The 23,233-nt window shown below is 32.5% G+C and overlaps 3 protein-coding genes and 1 non-coding gene across 4 annotated transcripts; 1 reads left to right on the top strand and 3 right to left on the bottom strand.

Annotated features, from left to right (window-relative positions):
* Window positions 1-1,521: 1,521 nt before the first annotated feature.
* Window positions 1,522-3,360, bottom strand: LOC132617802 (protein OXIDATIVE STRESS 3-like). The gene is made up of 2 exons (XM_060332878.1): window positions 2,904-3,360; window positions 1,522-2,084 (listed from the first exon to the last, which is right to left on the bottom strand). Exons 1-2 carry the CDS (start codon window positions 3,143-3,145, stop codon window positions 1,736-1,738), a joined length of 591 nt encoding a protein of 196 aa, XP_060188861.1. The 5' UTR covers window positions 3,146-3,360; the 3' UTR covers window positions 1,522-1,735.
* A 5,460-nt stretch (window positions 3,361-8,820) lies between these two features.
* On the top strand, window positions 8,821-8,902 carry TRNAS-AGA (transfer RNA serine (anticodon AGA)). The gene has a single exon. It is a non-coding gene; the product is annotated as a tRNA-Ser (tRNA).
* Window positions 8,903-12,677: 3,775 nt separating this feature from the next.
* LOC132618146 (transcription factor BOA-like) lies at window positions 12,678-14,715 on the bottom strand. The gene is made up of 3 exons (XM_060333209.1): window positions 14,025-14,715; window positions 13,836-13,909; window positions 12,678-13,552 (listed from the first exon to the last, which is right to left on the bottom strand). Exons 1-3 carry the CDS (start codon window positions 14,512-14,514, stop codon window positions 12,866-12,868), a joined length of 1,251 nt encoding a protein of 416 aa, XP_060189192.1. The 5' UTR covers window positions 14,515-14,715; the 3' UTR covers window positions 12,678-12,865.
* Window positions 14,716-21,053: 6,338 nt separating this feature from the next.
* LOC132618726 (proteinase inhibitor PSI-1.2-like) lies at window positions 21,054-22,687 on the bottom strand. The gene is made up of 2 exons (XM_060333723.1): window positions 22,569-22,687; window positions 21,054-21,479 (listed from the first exon to the last, which is right to left on the bottom strand). Exons 1-2 carry the CDS (start codon window positions 22,612-22,614, stop codon window positions 21,253-21,255), a joined length of 273 nt encoding a protein of 90 aa, XP_060189706.1. The 5' UTR covers window positions 22,615-22,687; the 3' UTR covers window positions 21,054-21,252.
* Between the last annotated feature and the right edge of the window lie 546 nt (window positions 22,688-23,233).

The following is a 23,233-nucleotide window of genomic DNA, read 5'->3' as shown; positions in this document are numbered from 1 at the left end:
GAGTTTAGGTGCTCAATAAGTACTAGTTGTTTAGGCTGCTCCCATTGCGCTCGCCCCTATTATAATAATCGATTTTGTTTTCTTTTCCTCTAGCATCTATAATATTTCAATTCGCCAAATTGTCGCTTGTCTGCCTATAAATTCATTAGTGGTATGAAATTCAACAGCAGTCTAAAAGGCTACCCTATTCAGGAATCGCAAGATCTATGCTTATTTTCAACTCCCCAAATTTCACAAGTTTAGTCTGTTTTACCTAAACTTTATACATAAATCAAACATGTCACATAAATTAAAGCATAGAGGAGAACAAAATTGTAATAGTAGAACATACACTATAAACCGTCATCCTTTTGACAGCCAGAACAACTAAACGTCACACATCCACCATCTACCAACCATTTAGGTGGCACCATCGAGACCAGCTATAAGAAATTTCGTGTCACGTCAAACAAATATGAGCACAAAATACATTTAATAAACTCTTCAAAAATCAAGCAAATAAAGGGGTTTGACTTGTAATGCTAGCAGTGCTAGTTGATCTATGTGGAGGAACAGGAGGTCTACTATTATTTCCAAGAAAGCCTCCATTTCTCCTCGCATTTGTGAAACATGTTTTCTTTGAGTGGAGTCTTGAAGAACTATTGCTTCTTATAACATGGAATTGCAGTTGATCTGATTTGAAACCTTCGAAACTCCATACACTACTAAAAAATTATTATTTTTCCCGCTGAAAAATTTTCAATGGCTATTTCCTACTAAATGTCAGTGGAAAAAAAATTAAATAGTAAAAAATTTACACGGAAAAATTTAAAAGTTACTCGGTGATTCAATAAGAACTTGTTTCTCATCATATATTTTCTCAGTGAGATTGTTCAGTAGAAATAAAATGAAAAAATCATATTTTATTGCATAAATTTTTCACTAAATATCGGTGGGACAAATTTCTTTTTCTAGCCGTGATAGCTCTGGCATGATTTGAGCTTCTTGTTGTATGGGTTCTCTGGTTTGGCAATATCCTCTAAGCTCCTCACATTTGATAGAGAAGTGAATGATTTGGGACTTTCCATTGAAATTAATGCTTGATAAGCCTTTCCTATTAACCAAATGAACAATTTGTATAATTTAAGGAAAGTTTTTTCCGCCATTTGGGCGCTGCTTTTGCCTAGCAACACGACACTTGTGCATCATTCGAGCTGGCTGCTAGGCACAACACGACACTTGTATTGTTCTCCCACAATCTCCTAATTCCCTAATCCCTTTTTTAGGGTTTAAACTACTCCCATTTCGCTGCTGCTACTGCCGGAGTCACTTCTGATTTCTTTTCCTCTAACTACTAAGATATTTCAGCTCTCAAGGTTATCTTTTGCCTTCCCATGAATTCAATAATAGTTCGAAAGGTTGCCCTAATAAAATATCTCCAAATCCATACTTATTTTCAACTCCCCAAGTTTCAAAATCTTAGTCTCTTTTACTTTGAACTTTATACTCAATCAAACATGTCACATAAATTAAAACATAGAATATAACAACATTGTAGTGGTAGCATATATATAGTAGAATCATTCTATCTTTTTGATAACCAGAACAACAACAAACGTCACACATTCACCGCCTACCTACCGTTTAGGTGGCACCAGCAAGATTCAGCTGAGGTAAAGAACTCCATGTCACAAAAACAAAGAACACAAAATGCACTTAGTAAACTCTCTTTAAAAAAAATTGATCATAAGAACCATCAAGCAAATAAAGGGGTTTGACTTGTAAAGCTGGCAGTGCTAGTTGATCTATGTGGAGGAACAGGAGGTCTACTACTATTATTTCCAAGAAAGCTTCCATTTCTCCTTGCCCTTGGCGATGAACATGAGCCTCTCTTTGAGCTGAGTCTTGAAGAACTGCTGCTTCTTATAACATGGGATTGCAAGTGATCTGATTTGAAACCTTCCAAGAAAACTCCATAGCTTTTGCATGATTTGAGCTTCTTGTTGTATGGGTTCTCAGGTTTAGCCATATCCTCTAAGCTCCTCACATTTGATAGAGAGGTGAATGATTGTGACTTCCCATTGTAATGCTTTGACAAGCCTCTCCTATTAACCAAATGAACAATTAGCATCTCTATAGAATACACTTCCTACTTCATTTTATAATAAAATATGATTTTGTTTGACTAAACATAAAATTTAATGGAAGAAAACTCTTTACAGATATCAAAAGTACCATTAAGTTGTGGCATTAAAAAAGTCAAGTCGGTTTTGTTCGGTTTTGGGATGATAAGAGCATGTCAATAAATTAAAAGAAAAATTAAAAAAAAATCTAATATTAAAGAATTTCCAAATGTTCAAAAAAGTTATCATTTCACTACAAAGAAAAAACAAGAATTAGCACAACTTATGTCGCTAAATAGCCAAACATGTCGCTAATTCTATTTAACAACTGATTAACACCGAATTATCAAAAATTCCTGAATCATTGGGCGACAGATTAGCGACGAATTTCTTAACTAATTCCGATTTTTCAGTATTCCTTCGAAATTAAAATAATAATAATAATAAGCGAGACAGAGTAAGTCAGATTTAAGCTATATGTAATAATGTATCATTAAATCTTAGAGCGCCAGTGTACTTTAAGGTATTTACTTTGTTTCTTTCTATGTTACCAAATGACATTTACTATTGACAGTTTACCCATTGTTTTAGGTGATCCGCTAAATCAGCTCAAATATATATACTCTTATGATTTCCCAAAAAGCTATAATATGATCTGAGACTATATTTGCACCCAAATGTACATTTACATGATGAAATATATAGACAGTTAAAATGGTAGTGACATAAGTTAAAACTATAAAATACATGAGAAAAATTACTTAAAGAGCAAAGAAAGGACAATTAAAACCAAGTACTTACTTGAAGGGAAGTTCTTGAAGAAGAGATGACATATTTTGCAAAGCTCCAATTTTGTGCTCATTGCTTGAACTACCAGAAGAAGAATTAGGAGAAGTTGGATCAGATGATTCATCTTCTGATGAAGAGAAATTACTAAAAACTCCTCCTTCAGAAAAATCAGACAAAGAATCTTGATTTTCTTCATCCATGATCCCATGGTTGTTTTGTTGGTCCAAAGAAACTAAACCCATTTTCATACTCATAATCTAAACAAACAAAATCCACCATACAGTTCTTGAAAATATTAATTTCACCAAGTTCTCAAAAAATGGCTTCAAATGCAATATTTTTCTCTCTCTCTTTTGGTTGAGGAATTGACAAGTAAACACCTTAAAATAAAGGTTACAAAGATAGGAATGTTGTGTGGGGAAGTACGGGAAATAAAGAGGGGAGATAGAGGATAGGGAGGAAAGGACTATATAATATGTATTCCTTAAATATACTCATTTTGTCTCAATTTATTTGACATTTTTCGCAATTCGTGAGTTAAATTTTTTAATTTTGATCATACAGTTGAACATAAAAATTATAAAGTTTTCGAAATAAATTTACATAACAACTCATGTGACTCTCGAAAAACAAAAAATATCAAATAAATTGAGACGGATGGAATACAGAGTATTATCTGATAGGGAACAATGAAAAAAAGATTCGGCGTTATCCAGTTTCTATCTTTGTGCCACCTGACATAATTGATCCACTTGTCCCATAATAACAGTACTATAAATGGAAAGAAAATGGATTTGGAGAAACTAGCTTTCTTCTTCAATCACCTTCATTGTAAGAGCGTGGACACCACTTGCGTTATTTATATATTTTCATTAAGTTATTCGTTACATATTTCCATATTAAAGCAATTATTACTTCTGTCTCAAAAATATTATCTTACTTTTCTTATTAATTTTTACCAAAAAGATTGACACATATTCATATTTAGAAATAATTTAGCTTTATGAAATGATTTAAAATCACATAAATATTTAAGATTTATTTTGGACTACACATTTTAAATATTTTTCTTTATATTTTAAAGTATATGTTAAGTCAAACTAAGACAATTTTTTTAGAACAGAGGGAGTACTAAATATAAAAAGTATCTTTTCTTAATTAGTTTTAAAAGACGTAAATTGAAGTAGAAGGAGTTACTAGTGTTTTTTTGTTGTTTTTTTACCAATGATTTTTTCATATCAAGGCTTGTATACGAGATATTTGGTTAAGAGAAGAGCAGTCTCATCCACTGCACCACATTCTTTAGTGATGAAGGAGTTACCAGTTCAACACAGATGAGCATGAAACAAACTCTATCCTAATTTAAAAGTTGTATTTTATTTTTCTAATCTGTCCAAAAAAAATATATGTAAAATTTGTATTATATTTTTCTAGTCTGTCCAAAAAGAATATATGACCTTCTTATGTAGAAATAATTTAATTTTAAACTTCTTATTTTATTGCTAATGAGAAAATGTATAGCCACTCAAATTTTCGTGACTTATGTTAGATCACAAATTCTAAAAGTCAATTTTTCTTTTTAAAGCTCTAGTCCAATCAAGCACTGCCAAATAAATTGTGATGGAGGAATTATTAAAAAAAGGGCACTATAAAATAAAATTTTTGCATGTTGAAAATATATTAACTTATATGTTAATTACTTTTTAGTTGTTCAAGTTGAAACTTTGTTTTGGAATTTAAAACTAGTTTAAGTCATACTGTTCATGAAAAAAAAAAACTATGTGAGCACTCAGAAGAATTGATGAGTAAACATCTTTAAAATGAGGACTTGTAATGAAAATAAGACAAATCACCTTGAAGGAAGAACAATACAGTTAATTAGGTTGCGGGTTGTATTGACGGCAAGAAGACACTCTTACTTCGTGTAATGTTTTATGTGTAATAGAGGGAATGTGGCGATTGACCTCAATATTAATGATGGTTTTCATGATTCAACCAATGAATGAAGCTATGATTATCTAATTGGTTAATTTAAACTTAGATCTTGTTGATAGAAGTTTATTCTCATCTTGTAATTTCTTTTTCCTCCCTTTCTCCCTATGCTATAACAACAACATACCCAGTATAATCTTACAAGTGGGGTCTGGAGAGGGTAGAGTGTGGAGTCTGGAGAGGGTAGAGTGTGGAGTCTGGAGAGGGTAGAGTGTATACATACTTTACCCTACCTTGAGAGGTAAAAAGGTTATTTCCGAAAGACTCTCGCTCAAGATAAGGCATGACAAAAAGGTTAGATAAGGATTAAAGAAAGTAAAAAAGTCATAGTAAAATAGTATAGATAAGTACTATGCAGGAAATTAACAATAAATGCAGCAAACTAATACGATAATCAAAGTACCAGAGATAGCATGTAGTAAAGAGAAATCGAAGGACAAAGATAATACTACGCCTACTAGTACGAAAGGACACACGAGACTCGCTCTACTACCTTATAACCTTCTACCCTAATCTGCATCCTCCACAACCCCATAACTAACATCATGTGTCCCTTCCCCGCTACGCTACGTCTAATAAAAGAATTGAAAAATAAATTAGAAAATACCGTTAAAAATAGTGGGATAAAATTCGGGAAACTTGTTTCTTGTGTTATGCACCTTTGGTGAGGGCGAGTGGCTCTTGAACTCCTAAATAAGTAAAAAGTGTGGATAAGTCATAAGGCTCAACTTGGTTACCGCTACTTGTTTTTCTTTTCCCAAAGTCTTTTTTCTTTTTGTTTCCTACGGCGCTCATTGTATTTCATGTTTCTTTTTGCTTATTATTTTCGACCGTCGCTTTAAAAGAAATTCTAATTTCTCTGTTCTTTTGCTTTTCCAAAAGAGATATTTCTCGAAACTTTTGACGTGGATTTTCCTTTTTATCTCCCTCTCTTATGCTTTGAACATTTTCAAAGTTTTACATATTCTTGATTTCTAATAAATGCATTTGGACATTTAATATTCGAGGACATTGAAATAGTATTACAGGTCAATTTTTGTCCAATAATTCTAATTTAAAATAGACAAATTTAAAATTTTGAAATTTATTTGCATATATATTAAGTGAAATAATGATTTTATTCATAAAATTTTAATTTTTAAGTAAAAATTATGTTCATACACAACACTATTAAATACTATTTTTTTTTTCAGAATGTATTTGAAAAATATTATTTAATTATCAGTTAATATGATTTTCTTGGTTCATTTTTTAAGTTGAGTATTTCAAGTTTGAAAGTGATTCAAAATGGTCAAAATCAATTCTATAAGTGAATTTCTTCACTCACATTTTTTTTTTTTTCAAGTGTACGTTAAGATATAATTTCAACATTTAAATATCATTTTTAAGCTTTAATTGTTTTTAAAAAAATATTCACTACAATTTATGTTCAAACGCTTGCTCGAGGACTTAATTCAAGTGGATAAGGGGATGATACCTTTGCTTCAACCTCACTTATTATTTATTTGTGTGAGGTACAAAAACATTAATTATGGTGGACCGAAAATTCGTACGCACATTGGAGAGTTTTTTAATAGTGATATATCATAAGTAGTTACTACTATTAGGAATTAGCGGCAATCAGCACGAATTCCACTTCATTATTAATTAAAGTTGTACCTAAATCTATATCCTCCACCACTTCTTCTTCCAATAGTTATCCATCCACATAAGAGAGAGGAAGACGTTTATTAAGGGGAAAAAAAGTTCACACTCATCGATTTACCTTTACTTGCAACCGATGCACACATTAATGAAGTATTTTCTTCTCAATTTGATGTAGTTTTCTTATTTACTACAAATAAACTTAGTTGTATATTAAAGCATAACCGATTTGCAAGAGTCGAAGAATGGAATAGCATCAGTTACGACCTAATTAGAAAAAAAAAATGAAAAAAAAAAGACATCCAAGCAAACCTTATGCAGGGTTGGCTCAATAGCTTTTGTGATCTAAAACGAAACTTTAATAAGAGGCTTTACATTTAAAGTTTATTTTTATTACTTTTTAAGATTCAACGTAATTAACTTATTTTATTCTTATATTTTTTGAGTTTAGAATAATCATGTTATATTTTCAGTTGACATATTAAATTCATAAATAACAAAAATGATATATACATTTATGAAGAAAAAATTAAAAAGTGAAAACTTTGGATTAAAAGTAGATAAAATAAAGTTAAAAAATAGCCTAGATGAATTTCATATAAATTTTTAGAAATCATAGACAAGCTCGCATTGGATTATTGGCACTGTATGATCTTTTTTGAAATCGCAAGTTCTATCACTGTTAACCATTGTGCTAATTTCGTCTTTAAAAGTAGTGATTAATTTACGCAAAGATCTCTTATTGAGGTCACTATTTAGATTTTGTTCCTATTCTTTAAATGTTATGCAAATATATCCCCGGGTAATACCCTTTAGGACATGTTATGTTCAAATCGTATGTTTGTCCACATATACCTCAATTTTGCAAACAAAACATTAACTAAATCGTCTAATGTTTTGTAATAACTTACAAAATTTAAAATCGTAATCTAACATTTTCTCATAAATATTTTAATATGCTCAAAAGAAATCTTTAGACCGCGGTTTAAAAGACACTTAAATTGCAAGAAAAATCGAAAGAAAACCATTTACTAAACAACCTCCTAGAAAGTGACAAACCGAAAATTAATTGGATGAATTTCTTTTAGACAAATTTAACTCACCAAATCAATGGGACATAATTTAAAAAGTGGCCTAAAAAGATCAAGTGTGCAACAACCAAATGGAAATCACTTTAAAATCACAAATAATTATAATTTTCATCTATAACAACAATCATTAAAAATAAAAATAGCTATATAAATGATGTAATGTAATTCTGGGGCCTAAACTTCTCCGGGGCCTAAAGCGGCCGCTTCACTTGCTTGGCCCTGGAGCCGGCCTTGACCTTATGTAATAATGAAATAGTGAACTTGACTAAATTGTTTATTTAGTCATGATCCACTATTTAATCCATCTTAATCTAACCTATCTCAATTTAAATAACGTTTCGACAGAATTACATAATGAATAGTCTGTTGCTTCAACTCATTTTGATCGGTTCAAATTGAGCTCAAACCCGTCTATTAATAGAATAATTTTCATCCCATTTAAACAAAGTGTACCACATGTTTATTCATGACTAGCAGCATGTTTGGATTGACTTATTTTAAGGGTTTTTAAGCCAAAATAGCCTTTAAACACTTTTATAGTGTTTGGATAAGATTAAAAAAACGTGCTTTTAAATACTTGTTTTTAAGTCAAACTAACAAAAATAAGTCAAAAATCATAAGTTATAAGTCCATCCAAACAAGGTCTCTATATTCTGGCCGGCCCACGCTGCTTCTATGAACAAGTCATCTTCTTTAAATTAGCTTCTATTTCATCAAAGGTTTATATATATAAGATAAACGTTGTGGCTGATACTCTGAAAGAATTCCAAAATGAGAATTCCAAATCTATAGCAAGAAAACCACAATGTGAAGTTCGTAATAACGAAAACCGAGTTCTAAACAACAGTGAAAACATTAAAATTTAATGGGCCTTGTATCAGAGGCGGATGGGTTCAATTGAACCCCAAATTTTCGATGCGGGGTATAAATTTATATATAAAAATTTACTAAAATTATACTAAATAGTAAATATGAACTCATAATTTTAGAAATATATAGTGCTAAAAATAATCTAAGATTTTGTATCCCTAAAATTTAAATTTTAGATCCGCCTCTGTCTCGTATGGGTAGAGAATCTTTAAAACCACTAAATAAAAATTACTACGTCCAGATCAGTGGAAACAACGTGGTACTTATTAGTTCAATCTTCGACTAAAGATTAGTATATAAATAATGCTGCACATGAGTTTAGCTTTCACCAAGTGGACGTGCCGGAGTGGTTATCGGGCATGACTAGAAATCATGTGGGCTTTGCCCGCGCAGGTTCGAATCCTGCCGTCCACGTTTTGACCTTTCATTTTTCAACATCGTCCTCGTTGGTCTATTTGGGACTTTGAATCTTTGATCTTGATAGACTCAGAAAAACATCTCTGACCAACCCCACCCCCTCCAAACTTGGTGCGTTTTGTTCAAATTTCTTTTAAATTATATTTGGTCCCAATTAATTTCTGTACTTGATTTTTTATAATCGTTACTCCGTTAAATAATAGTTGGTCTTAATTATCTCTTGTACTTAACTTTTCTATAATTCAAGTGATTTTAATTGACGCTTGACGCGTAAGTGTAATAATAGCCACATCTTATCAATTTAATGAGTAAAAAAAAAAACTAAAATATCATTTCCTTTTATATCTTTCCAACAACTATTTTCTTATCTTCTTCCATATATATTTTTTATTCCTTCATTAAAATACAACGGCCAATTTTTCCTTCTTTTTCCATTTTCCTTTTGAGAGGGTAACAATTATATAAAGGGCAAGTACATGGGGGTAAATTTGACCAATTATTGTTCGAGGGGATAACAATTATCGAAAAGACAAGTACAGGGAATAATTAGGACCAAGTATGGTTTAGGAGATCTGAATAGAACGCGCGAAATTTAAAAAGAGTCTGTAGGTATTGTACCTTAAATATTTGTTTATGTCGTTGGTGCTTAAAACTTCTCATTCAATAAAGAGTCTTTTTGATCCAAATATATTAAATAACTTATTCGTGGTGATATCACAAAATAACTTACCATAATGTTAGGGATTATGAGCCTGTTTGAATTGACTTATAAGTTGCTAAAAATAGCTTATAAGCTGTTTTCAGTTTTTTTAAGTGTTTGACTGGCCAGCTTAAAGCCATTTTATGCTTAAAATAAGCCTAAAAAAATAATTGCATCCATTTGACTTAACTTATTTAAAGCAGCTTATAAACTGCTTTTTTTTTTCCAGCTTATAAGCTGCTTTTTTTAAGCCCATCCAAACGGGCTCTATATATTGTCTTAGGAACTTTTTGGAAGTCTAAAATAGAATTTAATAAATAGAATTTAATAAAGACAGTCTTTTAGTCCCATCCCATTTGCCACGTTGCAATTTTTATCTGCTTTTGTTACCATGAAAAGTATTTAGAGATTAGTAAATTTGGTTGTTCAAGTAAATTGATATATGGATTTTTTTCCCTCTAGGACTAAAGTTTAAAGAAGAAAAAATAAAAAGACTAGTGTTGCGCCTTTTATATTGGGCATTTTTCATGCTATGGGTTATATTACTGTATTCAAATAGCAAAGTAGGTTAGTCATATACTAAAGCATAAAGCTCTGAGCTTCAATCAGGTAAAAGCTAGAATATTTGAAAATTAAGTAATCTTAAGCAAGTATATATTTTCTGGCATTTGATAAGGCCACGGAAAAATACAAATTACTTCATGTTTTTAACTACAACTACAAAGGTTCCAATTATTTTTTCTAGGAATTGTGTTTTCCTCAATTGGCTACTTTATCGGACTACTTCATTCGACGGTTCTAAGGACTACTTTGACTTTAGGGAAGAAAAGTTTGGGATTCTTGCCACTACAAAAAATCACTATTTCCCAATGAAAAATGCTCATTAGTTATTCCCACTAAATATCAGTGAATTTTTTTTGAATAATAGTATTTTTACACAGAAAAATTAGAAAGTATCCCAGCATTTCAATTGTGACTTGTTTCCTGATTTACTGAAAATGTGGTGAAAAAATTATATTTTATAACATAAATTTCCCACTAAATATCAGTATGAAAAACACTTGTTTCTAGTAGTGTGCACCCCAAAAGACAAAAATATAAAGCCAACTACATTGAGGGAAAGACTGGCTTGGCATTCACCCTTTGGCGACAAATATAAAAGTGCCATTTGATATCCGATGAGGCTAACAAGGTTTTTATGAAATTTAACTCTGATGATCCAAATTACGGAGATGCCACCTTGACGCTTGAAGCAGAAAAGCGTGATGAGAGATAGCCTGTTTTAGCAATTACAACGAGCTTCATTAGTGCCCCGACTTCTTTGAGTTCCCAAATTATACTTGGTTAACACTGTTGGGCATTAATGTGTAATGACATTAATGTGTTATGAATGGAAAATGAAAATTTTGAATTGTTCCTTTATTGCTTTATGGAAGAAGCATTTCTACCACATTGGTAGTGGAAAAAAAAGTTCTTGTGCTTATATAGAGAAGTACATCTTTTAGCTCATAAAGAGTTGAAAACAGGATTTACTGTTGAGCTGTTGTCGTGGCTTGACTCCGAATTTGTGATTTGATTGATTGATAATTTTTGTGGACTAAATGTATTTAGTTTTAATTATTTAATTAATTAACAAATCCAAATTCTGACCCGATTAGTGACCCGAATCTGCGCGTCTAACCCATTTTCTTTCCCGGATTATTTTTAATTTCGTTTGTCCTCAGATTTTTTTCCTTACGAAATTTCCGAATTCGTCAATCTTCTTCTTCTTCTGCACTTCATAAAATTTTAGTTTGATTTTACAGCCTTCGAGTGGTTCGCTGTCACCAAAGTTTGCAGTACCGCTGCTACGGCGAGTAAATCATTCTATCCTGGAAGAATATATTCCATACAACCCCGGGTACATTGAGGGGAATAATTTCCTTAAGGGCACATTGTGCATTCAGTGGGCTCGATTTCATTCCTAAAAACTATATTTTCAGATACTGTCTTCTGATTTTTCCAGTTTCTGTTTTTAGATACTGGTTTTCTGTTTTTAGTTTCAGAAATTAATTTCTAAGTTACTGTTTCAAAGTACTTTTGCTATACAAATTACTAACAAACACACGTTAGCAGTCTTGTAGAGAACACTATTCCATTAATGTTTATATATCCAGGTTCAATTTGAAAATCGAACGAGAGAATTAGCCGAGATTTTGTTTAGTTTCAAATTTTAGTCACATTATTACACCTGCTTGAGTGGGGAAGATTTTTTTATTTCTGAAATTAGGGTTCTAAATTAGAGAAGAAAGCATTGATTTAAAGGGGAGGCGAGTTTTAGCCACTTGGACTGCCTAAGCGGACAACCATGTGGGCAATTTTTTTTTCCACGTCTGATTGTCCAGTCAGCATTTGTGGCAGTCCATTAACGAGAGGGGGATTTGTAGTCCCTTGGAGTGACGGTTAGGGCACTTTTGGTGCCGAAAACAAACGAGGGTATATGTGGTCTATTTGGATAGTTCAAGGGTAATTTTGGCACTACCAAAACGCAATTGTAGTAGTGTATGAGCCCGTTTGGATTGGCTTATAAGTTGCTTATAAATTGTTTTCAGCTTTTTTGAGTGTTTGGCTGGCCAGCTTAAAGTCATTTTGTGCTTAAAATAAGCTCAAAAAAATAATTTGGGATAGGCTCGATATCATACTTATACATTTCCTTATATGCTACAGTAGTTTGCATTTCTGGATTAAGTTCCAATAAGAAAACATTATTGAATTAGTAGTTCTGTTTAGAATGGAAAGAAAGGAACAGAAAGGGCAATTAGACCAAGAAATGCACTAATCTTTTGGATTCCTCCTCATTTTTTCATGCTATTTTTTATAACATCAACAAAAGAAATCACATCGTCTTGTTTTAAGAGGGATGATATTACTCTTCCTTTTCACAAAAAAAAAAAAAAAAAAAAAGGCGCGATGGGAACATAATAAAAATAGATAAAAGGAGATCCCTGTCTTATGAGTAAAGAGGACAGAAAAAAGATATTCATTCAATCCTTAAAAATTTCAGAAACAGAAGATAAAAATTCTTTGAGTTCTACTGAGGCTTATCAGAACAGATCAATGAAAAACTATCAAACATTTTCTCAATTACATTTCTGTAAACACATATAGAATGGCCTTGAAGTGTTTCAAAAATGTAATTTGTCCATATCAAGAATTCCGACCTGCTGGCAACAATCTGAAGTATTATATAAAATGACAGGAACAAACCATAAGCTAAGGATTCATTGTTTTTTGTTACATTGAAACTGATCTTGTGGATTAATTGAAGGCCAACGGTAATAAGTGTCGATCTGATTTTCTGTCATCATTTCGGCAATGAAATTGTCGAATTCTTGGTCATGGTTACAACCATTCAACCCTGTGAAGAGATCATTCGGTGGAGCTAAAGAAGGAACTGCAGGGGGTTGAGGTAAGTAGGCTTCTTGAAGTTGTTCATTGAAGTCCATAGAGAACTCGTTTGAATTCACATGAGTGCTGGTCTGATTTTCTGTCATTATTTCGTCAGTGAAGTTGTTGAGTTTTGGCTCTTGGTTCCAACCATTCAACCCTGTGAAGAGATCATTCGATGGAACTAAAGAAGGAACCGCAGGTGGTTGAGGTAAGTATGCTTCTTGAAGTGGTTCATTGAAGCTCATAGGGAAGTCGTTTGAATTCCCAACATTGAAATGATGTCCATTGTCCGCAAAGTGATTACGCATATTGAAATGATGTCCATTGTCCGGAAAATCCAACATTTGGGACACAGAACTGAAGTTCCCAATTGTACTTTCAATATTTAAATGTTGTTTTTCTCCATGACTTATTGGAACTAGAGGAGATGGAGTTTGCGATATGATTTGACATTGGTTAGCGATAGAGGAAGTGGCTGGCTGAATATGTTGAGCTTGTCGTCTTTGGAGTCTGTATTTCTACACAAGTACAAAAATGATGAAAGAAATTAGGACAATTAGACCAAACGTCGAACTATTAATGTCACATCTAGAATATGGCATCTATTCTTTTCTATGATCAGATGCTAACTAAGATCTTAGATGAGTACGATATTGATATTATGGTTTGCCCGCGGTGCACAAGAGCTCTGCTTTCTTTAATTTTCTTTAATGACACAGTTCAATGATAGTAATTAAGAAAACAACAGATAATAGTACAATGGTGATTAGTAATGACAAAATTCAAAGCAAATTCAGATACCTGCAGATGGTTTGCGACCTGTCTCCAAGTCAAATTTGGCACATTCATCAGCTGCAGAATGAGTTTGGGACGGGCTAAATCGATAAAAGATGAGGATTTGGTAGTTAAATAAATTATATTCAAAAGAAAGCTTGCTTAAATACACATGGGTTTTTGCTGTGATAGTAACTAAGTCCTTTATACACATACCTTTTTCTCCTAAGTTGCGAAGGGCCTTCTCGAATTTATTTTCAAGATCTGGTGTCCATTCCATGCGGTGCCTTTTCTTCTTTTGTCCTTCCGTAGCAATTTGTGAAACCAAAGGATGATCCTTTTCTTCTTCTGGATCAGAACTTTTACGTTTTTTCTCCTCATCAGTACTTCTCATTCTCCTAGACCCTTCTGCCTCATCTTTTTCTAGTGATGAACCAACTTTTCGATCTTGAAAAGTCTCTGAAGGATTCACTACGTTTTTGCCTTTTCTGTCTTGGATTTTCTTATTAGCAGAAGGTGTACTGTCCATTACTTCAATTGGATTATGAGCCTTGTGTTCTGATTTTTGACTTGATTCTATTTGGTTTATATATACATGTTGCCAAACATTCTTGAGTTTCTTTGTTGAAATTGGCTTCGTCAGAATGAAATGTACCCCTCGGTCCTTTGCTTCTTCCACCATTTTCCTCTTCACAGTTGATGACATTACTAAATACAAATGAAATATGAGAAACAAATTTCAAATGAGGTATCCAAAAACAAAAACAAAAAATTGGCACTATTCAAGAGTCTCATAATTGAGAATTTGAGAAATTATGGTCTTACAAACAATAGGTATGTCTTTGATGAGTCGAGTGGACTTAATGAACTCAAAGCAGTCCATTTGTGGCATGTTGACATCCGCCATGACAAGGTCGAATTGATCGATCTGTTCCCGGAGAATGGACAGAGCTATAGTTTCTAGTTCACTAGTAGTTACTGTGTAAACAAAAAATCAATCTCAGATAATGTCACAAGGATGATATATACATGGTGTAATAATTGTAGTGTGACGTGAACTCGAATCAAAACCTCTGCTTCCTCTGCTACCATGTCGTTGCACTTTTTAAGAAATTCACATCTTTAACTATAATTATAGATTTGTCTTAACATCCCCTCCCCCAACCCCCATCCCCCTCCCAATAAAAAAGAAAAATAGCTAGATACATATGAGCGGATATATAATAGATGTTGAATCGCGTTGACTTCTCCATATATTTACTTCTTTATATATTGAATGCGTAAAAATTTTGGTTTCACCATAACATACATGAGAGAACTTTAAGGATATATATATATATATATATATATATATAAATTGGTGTAGATTCTTTAAAATGCAAGTCTTGAAAGATAAAAAGAAGTACCTTTGAAAGAAAATTCTTCAAGGGATGATGCTATGCTTAACAAAGAAGTTGTATCATTATCAACCAAGAGAATTCTTAGGCCACGAAAGGGTGAAGGAACATCTTTATTACAAGTTTTCTCAATACTAATGGAACTCTCAAAATCCATCACTTATCATATGAAGAATTTGAGAAAAAAGTTCAGGTTTTTGTGTTTTTTCTACCAATTTCTACTATATATATACATGATAAAATCTGGCTAAGTTACATTAGGGAACAAAATTAATATGCATTTTCCCCCTCAATTTATATACATTTTTTCCCACTTCTTACCTTCATATTTACGCTCTTTTTCCTATTTGCGCTCCTTAATTTAATAAATTCGTTAATTAAGGTCTTATTTGCGCGCGTTTGGGGCTCACACGTAATTATTTTTCTAAAAGCGTTTGGTAATTTGAATTACGCTCGCATTATTATATGGCTAAATATGGTCTTGAAAATTACCGTTGACGTAACATATTTTAACGTTGTACCACTACACGAGACAGGGAATAGCGAAATAATCATCGCGAAATAATCAAATGACTAATCGTTGGAATATCTAACCTTTTTGCCAAACAAGAACTAGTGCAAATACAGATATCTTAGGGAGCTAATGATAATTAAGCAAGATTTTGACAATCTAACTTTGTGTTCAAATTAATTTATAACAAAATATCAAATTAATATGCATTTCCCCCCTTTATTTATATATTTTTTCCCACTTCTTACCTTCATAATTCCGCTCTTTTTCCTATTTTCACTCCTGAATTTAATAAGGCCTTATTTGTGCACGTTTGGGGCTCACACGAGATTTTTTTTCTAAAAGCGTTTGGTAATTTGAGTCACGCTTCGCGTTATTATATGGCTAAATATGGTCTTGAAACTTACCGTTGTGTAACATATTTTAACGTTGTATTACTAGACGAGACGACGAATCACGAAATTATCAAATGACTAATCATTGGAAAATCTAACCTTTTTAGCCAAACAAGAACTAGTGCAAATACATTGTATCTTAGGTTGCTAATGATAATTAAGCAAGATTTTGACAATCTAACTTTGTGTTCAAATTTATAATAAACTATCAAATTAATATTGATTCCCCCCCCCCCCCCCCCCCCTTAATTTATATAATTTTTTTCCACTTCTTACCTTCATAATTCCGCTCCTTTTCCTATTTACACTCCTTAATTTAATAAGGTCTTATTTGTGCGCGTTTGGGGCTCACACGTGATTATTTTTCTAAAAGTGTTTGGTATTTGAATCACGTTCGCATTATTTTTTTGGCTAAATATGATCTTGAAACTTACCGTTGTGTAACGTATTTTAACGTTGTACTACTAGACGAGACGAGGAATCGCGAAATTATCAAGTGAGGAATCGCGAAATTATCAAGTGACTAATCATTGGGAAAGTCTAACCCTTTTCGCCTTAACAAGAACTAGTGCAAGTACATGGTATCTTAGGGAGCTAATGATAATTAAGCAAGATTTTGACAATCTAACTTTGTGTTCAAATTAATTTATAATAAACTATCAAATTAATATCCCCCTTAATTTATATATTTTTTTTGTCACTTCTTAATTTCATAATTCCGCTTGTTTTCCTATTTGCACTCCTTAATTTAATAAGGTCTTATTTGTGTGCGTTTGGGGCTCACACGTGATTATTTTTCTAAAAGTGCTTGGTAATTTGAATCACACTCGCATTATTATATGGCTAAATAAGGTCTTGAAACTTACCGTTGACATAAAACATTTTACCATTGTACTACTACACGAGACGAGGAATCGCGAAATTATCAAATGACTAATCATTGGAAATATAACCTTTTTAGCCAAACAAGAACTAGCGCAAATGCGTAAAATATCTTAGGGAGCTAATGATGATTAAGCAAGATTTTGACAATCTACCTGTGTGTTCAAATTAATTTATAATAAAATATCAAGGCTCAAAAAAATCTCGATTAATTCTCTCGTTTGATTCCTTTTCAAAATAAAAGTTAACGGGATAATGTTCTCAACAAACTGCTAACGCGTCTTAATTCAAGATGATCGGATAAAACCAAAGTAGCTGGGGGCACTAATAAGGCCGGCTCGTTGTTAAAGCAATGCAAATATATTATGAATGAAACATCACTTATAAATTCAGAAAATCTTATGTAAAGAACAAGGCCATTGAAAAATCACTCATAAATTTACTCATCTATTAGAAAGGATGGCAAAACTTTCATCTCCCCCTGTGGTGACATTTTATCAGTAAATCCAGTAAGTCTATGTAAAAGAAAAAGGCCATTGCAATAATTTTCGCAGATAATGATCGTTGTTCTGTCTGAATAACGATGAGGCGCGACTTGTGGAATCCTCATCGTTTATTTTTCTAAATAATTGATTGTGAAGCGATATCTCTGTTCTACACATATACATTTTCAAGAAAAGGTATATGTTAATGTCAATCGCATCACATCTATCATCATAAACATATATTCGATCTAATGGTACATCAATGTAGAATAAAAACTGGTCGAAACTAAAGTTTAATAACAATGCATAATCCATAAATTGGTAGACACATATTTAGCAATGTTTACTTCAAATCAAACTAGAAAACTAAACATAACCTTGACTAATTCTCTTGTTCGATTTTCAAACTGAACCTTGATATATAAATGTTAATGGAATAATATTCTCAACAAAACTGCTAACATGTGTTAACAGAAAATGATCGGGGAACACCAAAGAAGCTGGAGCACTAATAAGGCTCTTTCGTGCTAAAATTATATCGGCTCTGTGTCACTCTTTTTTGGTTTAAGCAAGGCAACATTCTCCAAATTTGGATCATCAGAATTAAATTTCATAGAAACCTCATCATCATCCGATATCAAATAGTGCTTTTTATATGTGTCACTGATGGAGGACGGAAACAAGACATCTTTTCCCACAATGTAGTTGGCATTATATTCATCTCTTCTAGGGGTGAAAGAACCACAAACTTCTCCTCTCTGAAATCGAAGTAGTCGATATGACTATTGATTGAACGTATTTGTAGACATCGAAATCATAATTGAATTAATTCATACAAAAGTTGGATTAAATTCTAAGTTATTGACATGTTGACCACGTCAAAATTTGGTTAATAAAGTCGGAATAATTATTAAGTCAAAATTACATGACTTGAATGAAATTCAAATTACATTTGGATCAGTCCATTAAATTGGGCCTCTACAAGACGATCCCAACTCACGTCTTTTTAGCCCAAGGTCCGCTAGAATTACTTGGAGACTAAAATACCCCAAACTCTAGTTCATACATATATAAAGGTAAAATTTTCACAAATAGCTACCTTTTAGCTGCTTCTAACAAGCTATAACTACAAGTTCATTATTTACAATTCGTAGCTGGTTTTTCCTATATTTAGGTCCTGGACGCGTCGCATAAATATAGCCAAAATATAGACTAAATACACGGAACTGTTGAACAAATAATGCCTCTATTTAAGGAAAAAAAATCTTTTTCAAACTAAACAGAAATCTGTTTTTAATGTTCCATAAATCACGCAAATCTTATTCTCTTCCATATCTAATCACATATCTCATTCAACATCTAATCATTCACATAAAATTTGAATTCAAAAACTCTCTTCATATTTTCCCCCAAAATATAACTAAAAAAAAATCTCTTTTTAATGTTCCATAAATCATGCAAATCTTGATTTGTTCATCAACTGAATTACACGTTTCACCGTGTAATTGCAACTTTTTTATTTTTCTGAACTTTTTAGTTGTTTTTCATATATATATTTTGGCTATATTTTTAATTGTATTTTGATTATTATGTTCAATATTACTTATTCTGGTTTCTGTTGACTATATTTAAGAAATATTTTTCATATATTTTGACTATATTTAGAAAAATTTCAGAAAAAAAAAAAGTTGCAGTGAAAACGTTGCTACCTCAATTATGACTATATTTTGGCTATATTTTTTAATTATATTTTGATTAATATGTTCAATATTACTTATTCTGGTTTCTGTTGACTATATTTCAGATATATTTTTCATATATTTTTCAAAATTTCAGAAAAATAAAAAATAAATAAAAAAGTTGCAGTGAAAACGTTATTACCTCAATTATGAACTCAACTTGAATTAAATATTTCAATAAATGAATTCAAATATATATTCGTCGTTTAAAACGCAAAAATAATAGGGAATCTTACATATTTTAGGAAATAGAGTTGAATTTTGGGGGTAAAAGGTTGAAATTAATGAGCAGTTAATACAATGTAAAAAAAAGGAAGTGAAAGAAATCAGAAACTGATTTGAAAAGCACGAAATTAGGGGAGATGGGGAGTTAGAAACGTGTATATTTAGGAAAAGGGGGGACAGAGAAAGTGTGCAGCTAAAAATAGGGGTGTGGGGAGTGGTAAGTTAATTGATAGAAAAGTGGGTAGCTATAAGTTGTAAAAATATAATATGATAACTACTAAACTTAATTATTAAAAAGTATAGTTATGTTCCACAAATATGTAACATAGTAAGCTATGTCAAGTAAAAATTACTATATAAAGGGGTCACACATCCCCTTTTTAAGACATTTTGAAAGTGACATAGAATCTTGACTAGAGGCAGAGGAGAGCAACGACGTCTACATAAGTCTTCTCCAAAGTTCTTCAACAAGGAGAGTTCGAGAGACTTTTTTCCTCAAGAACAATCCAAAGTGCTGGTCAAAGTTTTTCGAAGATTCAACGCATTGATATAAGTCCATCCTTCATTCGAGAAAGACACTATATTGGAGCTTGAATCAAGACGAACAACACGGAGATTAGAATCAAGGGATACATCCAGAGTTGTACTCATAAAATATCAATAAAATGATTTTTTCTCATATTTGTTTTATGATTGCAGTTATTTATCTTCTGCTAGCAAAATTTGTCACGTACAGTGTCCTCCAATAAAGTAGTCCATTGAGGAAATATAATCAAAAGAATTAATAAAGACATTTTAGGGATAAAACCTAGTTCTTTCCAAGTATTGGTTCCTAGAGTTAGAATATTGACCGGTTGGTCGATTTTGTCTGCCAAAACCATGAAGCAGTTTGTATTTTTTCCGTGACCGGATCAAATCCAAGAAACAATTTATGAAATGTCCCATAGAGAATGGCAAAGCTTTGATCGTCCCTGTGGATATATTGTATAAGTAAACCCGATAACTGTTATAACCATTTGCTAAACAAATATAAAAACAAACAAGGCCATTGTAATGATTTGAGTCGATCGGGATTCCTCCCCTGTTTAAATAACAAAGAGGCCCGACTTGTAAATAAAATCGTGGGGAGAAAATTGTGTCGTGAAGGTGATAAGCGCTTAGAAAGAAGAACACGCAGTCCAAGCAAGAGGCAGGTGGCTAAGGCACGGGCATGAGAAAGAGCAAATGCGGGACCTGACAAAGTCAGGATCGTGTCGTATCAAAGTGTTCCAAACTTTACAAACACACCTGACTCGCACGAGAGGCTTGGCGGTGAGACATATCAGTATCTCTAACACTATGCCATCTCCAAGTTGACCCCTAAGACGATGCTTCTTCTTCATCCATCCATGGCGCGTTTTCTGAATGCTTTTTATTGCTAATTGCCTAATAATAGTAGGATTCTATAATAAAAAAAGGAAAATATATAGCTGCGTTCGAATTTCAACAGCCATTTTCATGAGTTTTGGAGTTTTGAAGCTCGTGCATGAGATCCGAAAAGGTGGAGTTTCAACCCCAAATTTAAGATATAGGCAATTTTCAGCAATTTTATTTAAGTCTTTAAAAGCTTAGACAAATTATCTAGCGTGAAAATATTAGAATTACACATTAGTAATCGCCAGAGCAATTAATAACTCAGGCCTTATTACATACGACGTATACGGATAATAAAGATTTTATTTATTATATATTAACAATAAAAATAACATACTCAGTATAATTTCACAAAGTGAGGTATGATGAGGGTGGGGTGTACACTCAAGAACAATCATTACATATTAACAAGGATGGATAAGTCTTTAGTTCCAGTACAAATTAATGATCCATCAGTACGGAATAATTTGCAGCCTTCATCTGCTGTGCAACAATTTTCACATACTCCACTAATTTGCTCATCTCCTAAGGAGGGACAAGTCATGTAGGCCACATTATCATCACAAAATTGGAGACATGACTTTGCATTTGCATAGTCCACCTCAATTCCCAAGAGAAATATTCCTATAAATACATCCAAATCAACACAAAGCAAGGACATAAAATTACATTTTTGGCTTAAAATGATGATGTGTGCAACAAATTAGCACCAGGAGTGTTAAAATTAACTAACAAAAACATGACCCGCTCAACCAGCATATTTATTAGCTCAGCTCATTTTGACTCTCTCAGTTTAGCATGTTTGGAAGTTGGGTTGAGTTGGGCTAAACATGTAGCCAAAATTGACTCATGAGAAATCTTGTCGCGCTACTTCTTTAATTACTAGGTGGGTGGGTTGGCCTATGATCCATCGTTTAGCCATCTTGACCCCACTCCTATCTCAGCACAACTAAGTGTTCATTTGAAAATTCAACCCATTTGACCCGATCAAATTCAGCCCTACCCGCCAATTGACCCACCCATTTATTAAGTCAACTCATTTTGACTCGTCAAATTCTGTCCATCAAAAGGTTGTGCTGATTTGAGCCAAATATATAGCACAAATTGACCCATGAGAAAATTTGCCAAAGTTTTTTTTTTTTTTTTTTGATGTTATTATATATTGCCATAAAAGAAATTATTAGATCATGCAACAAATTATTAAACAGTAAACAAAGAAATTGAAACTAGGTAAGAGTTTGACGGGTTGGTCATTAACCCATTATTTAGCTCATCGTAACCCAGCTCATCTTAACGGATACTTTGCCCCTACTTTGTGCTGGTCTTTAATTTTTGCCCCTTAAGACAAACAATTTTTTCAAGAAGCATAAGTTTATACTTCCGCATCATAATATCCCACAAGTTATGCCTGTGCCCTTAAAGAATTTATGCCCAGCTAGGTATAAGTTCGATTTTGTGGGCAAAAATAAAAAAAACCAACCTATTTGAAAGGTAAAAATTACAGACCAGCCCATTTGAAGGGAATATTGTGTAATTTATTCCATCTTAACCCAAGTAATTTTTCAGCAAGTGATTAACCCGTCCACTTATTAACTCGGTCCAGTTTGACCCTTCAAATTCAACTCAAACCGCTCATTTAAAACCCCTAAATATAAGATTACATTTTTGGCTTGAAAGCTTGTTATGGACCAAAATATATCAGAGAAGTCTTACCAGACAATAGGAGGAGAGAAAGGATACCAGCTTTGTAAAAGGCCATTATATGTTGCTTTGAATGCGCTGCTTTGAGGATGTTATATTCCTCTCTTAGTATAAGCTATTTATAGAGCAACTAAAAGATACTAAAATACAACTAGGAATTAATGGCATTTCTCATACAAAATTTGGATAACTTACACAGTTGTCAAAATGGACCAGATTGTGAATTAATCAAAGCTAACTCAATGCAGCCTTCACATTGCATTGCTTCTCTGTATTGACGTTGTTTGTATGGATATTTTTAACTATTAAATATGCTGAAAAATCGATTTCAAAGAAAACTTGAGTGTTATTGGGAAATGTAATTATAGGGGATGACTGTTATAGAAAACTTTGATTGTACTTCAATTTTAAAAATTTATATTTATCCCAAGGATTATCCCATACCTAACTGTCTGAATTTTTGGAATACCTTTCTTTTAAGTAAATTTTTATTCAAGACATGAGTCATGAGTCATGACTCATGAGGGATACATAGAAAAACATAGATGTGCACAAGTTTATCTTTAATTCAATTAAAATTAATAAAAGAGATGACAAGACAAAAAACCTGGATTCAAAAGTCAATGCCATCAGGCTCATCCTATACATTGAACAAGTTAATTTAGAATTGCACTTGT

This window comes from Lycium barbarum, chromosome 11, assembly GCF_019175385.1.
Source record: "Lycium barbarum isolate Lr01 chromosome 11, ASM1917538v2, whole genome shotgun sequence".
NCBI lineage: Eukaryota > Viridiplantae > Streptophyta > Magnoliopsida > Solanales > Solanaceae > Lycium > Lycium barbarum.
This window is presented reverse-complemented; position numbering and strand designations above follow the sequence as displayed.

What these genes read in the sequence shown, in the direction of transcription:
- LOC132617802 (XM_060332878.1), bottom strand. Translation starts at nt 3,145, where the DNA reads ATGAGTATGAAAATGGGTTTAGTTTCTTTGGACCAACAAAACAACCAT. An exon ending in CTTCAAGAACTTCCCTTCAA is followed by an intron (nt 2,085 to 2,903) that starts GTAAGTACTTGG and finishes TTTGGTTAATAG; the next exon opens with GAGAGGCTTGTCAAAGCATT.
- LOC132618146 (XM_060333209.1), bottom strand. Translation starts at nt 14,514, where the DNA reads ATGTCATCAACTGTGAAGAGGAAAATGGTGGAAGAAGCAAAGGACCGA. An exon ending in TCGCAACTTAGGAGAAAAAG is followed by an intron (nt 13,910 to 14,024) that starts GTATGTGTATAA and finishes TTATCGATTTAG; the next exon opens with CCCGTCCCAAACTCATTCTG. An exon ending in AGGTCGCAAACCATCTGCAG is followed by an intron (nt 13,553 to 13,835) that starts GTATCTGAATTT and finishes GTACTTGTGTAG; the next exon opens with AAATACAGACTCCAAAGACG.
- LOC132618726 (XM_060333723.1), bottom strand. Translation starts at nt 22,614, where the DNA reads ATGGCCTTTTACAAAGCTGGTATCCTTTCTCTCCTCCTATTGTCTG. An exon ending in TTCTCTCCTCCTATTGTCTG is followed by an intron (nt 21,480 to 22,568) that starts GTAAGACTTCTC and finishes ATGTATTTATAG; the next exon opens with GAATATTTCTCTTGGGAATT.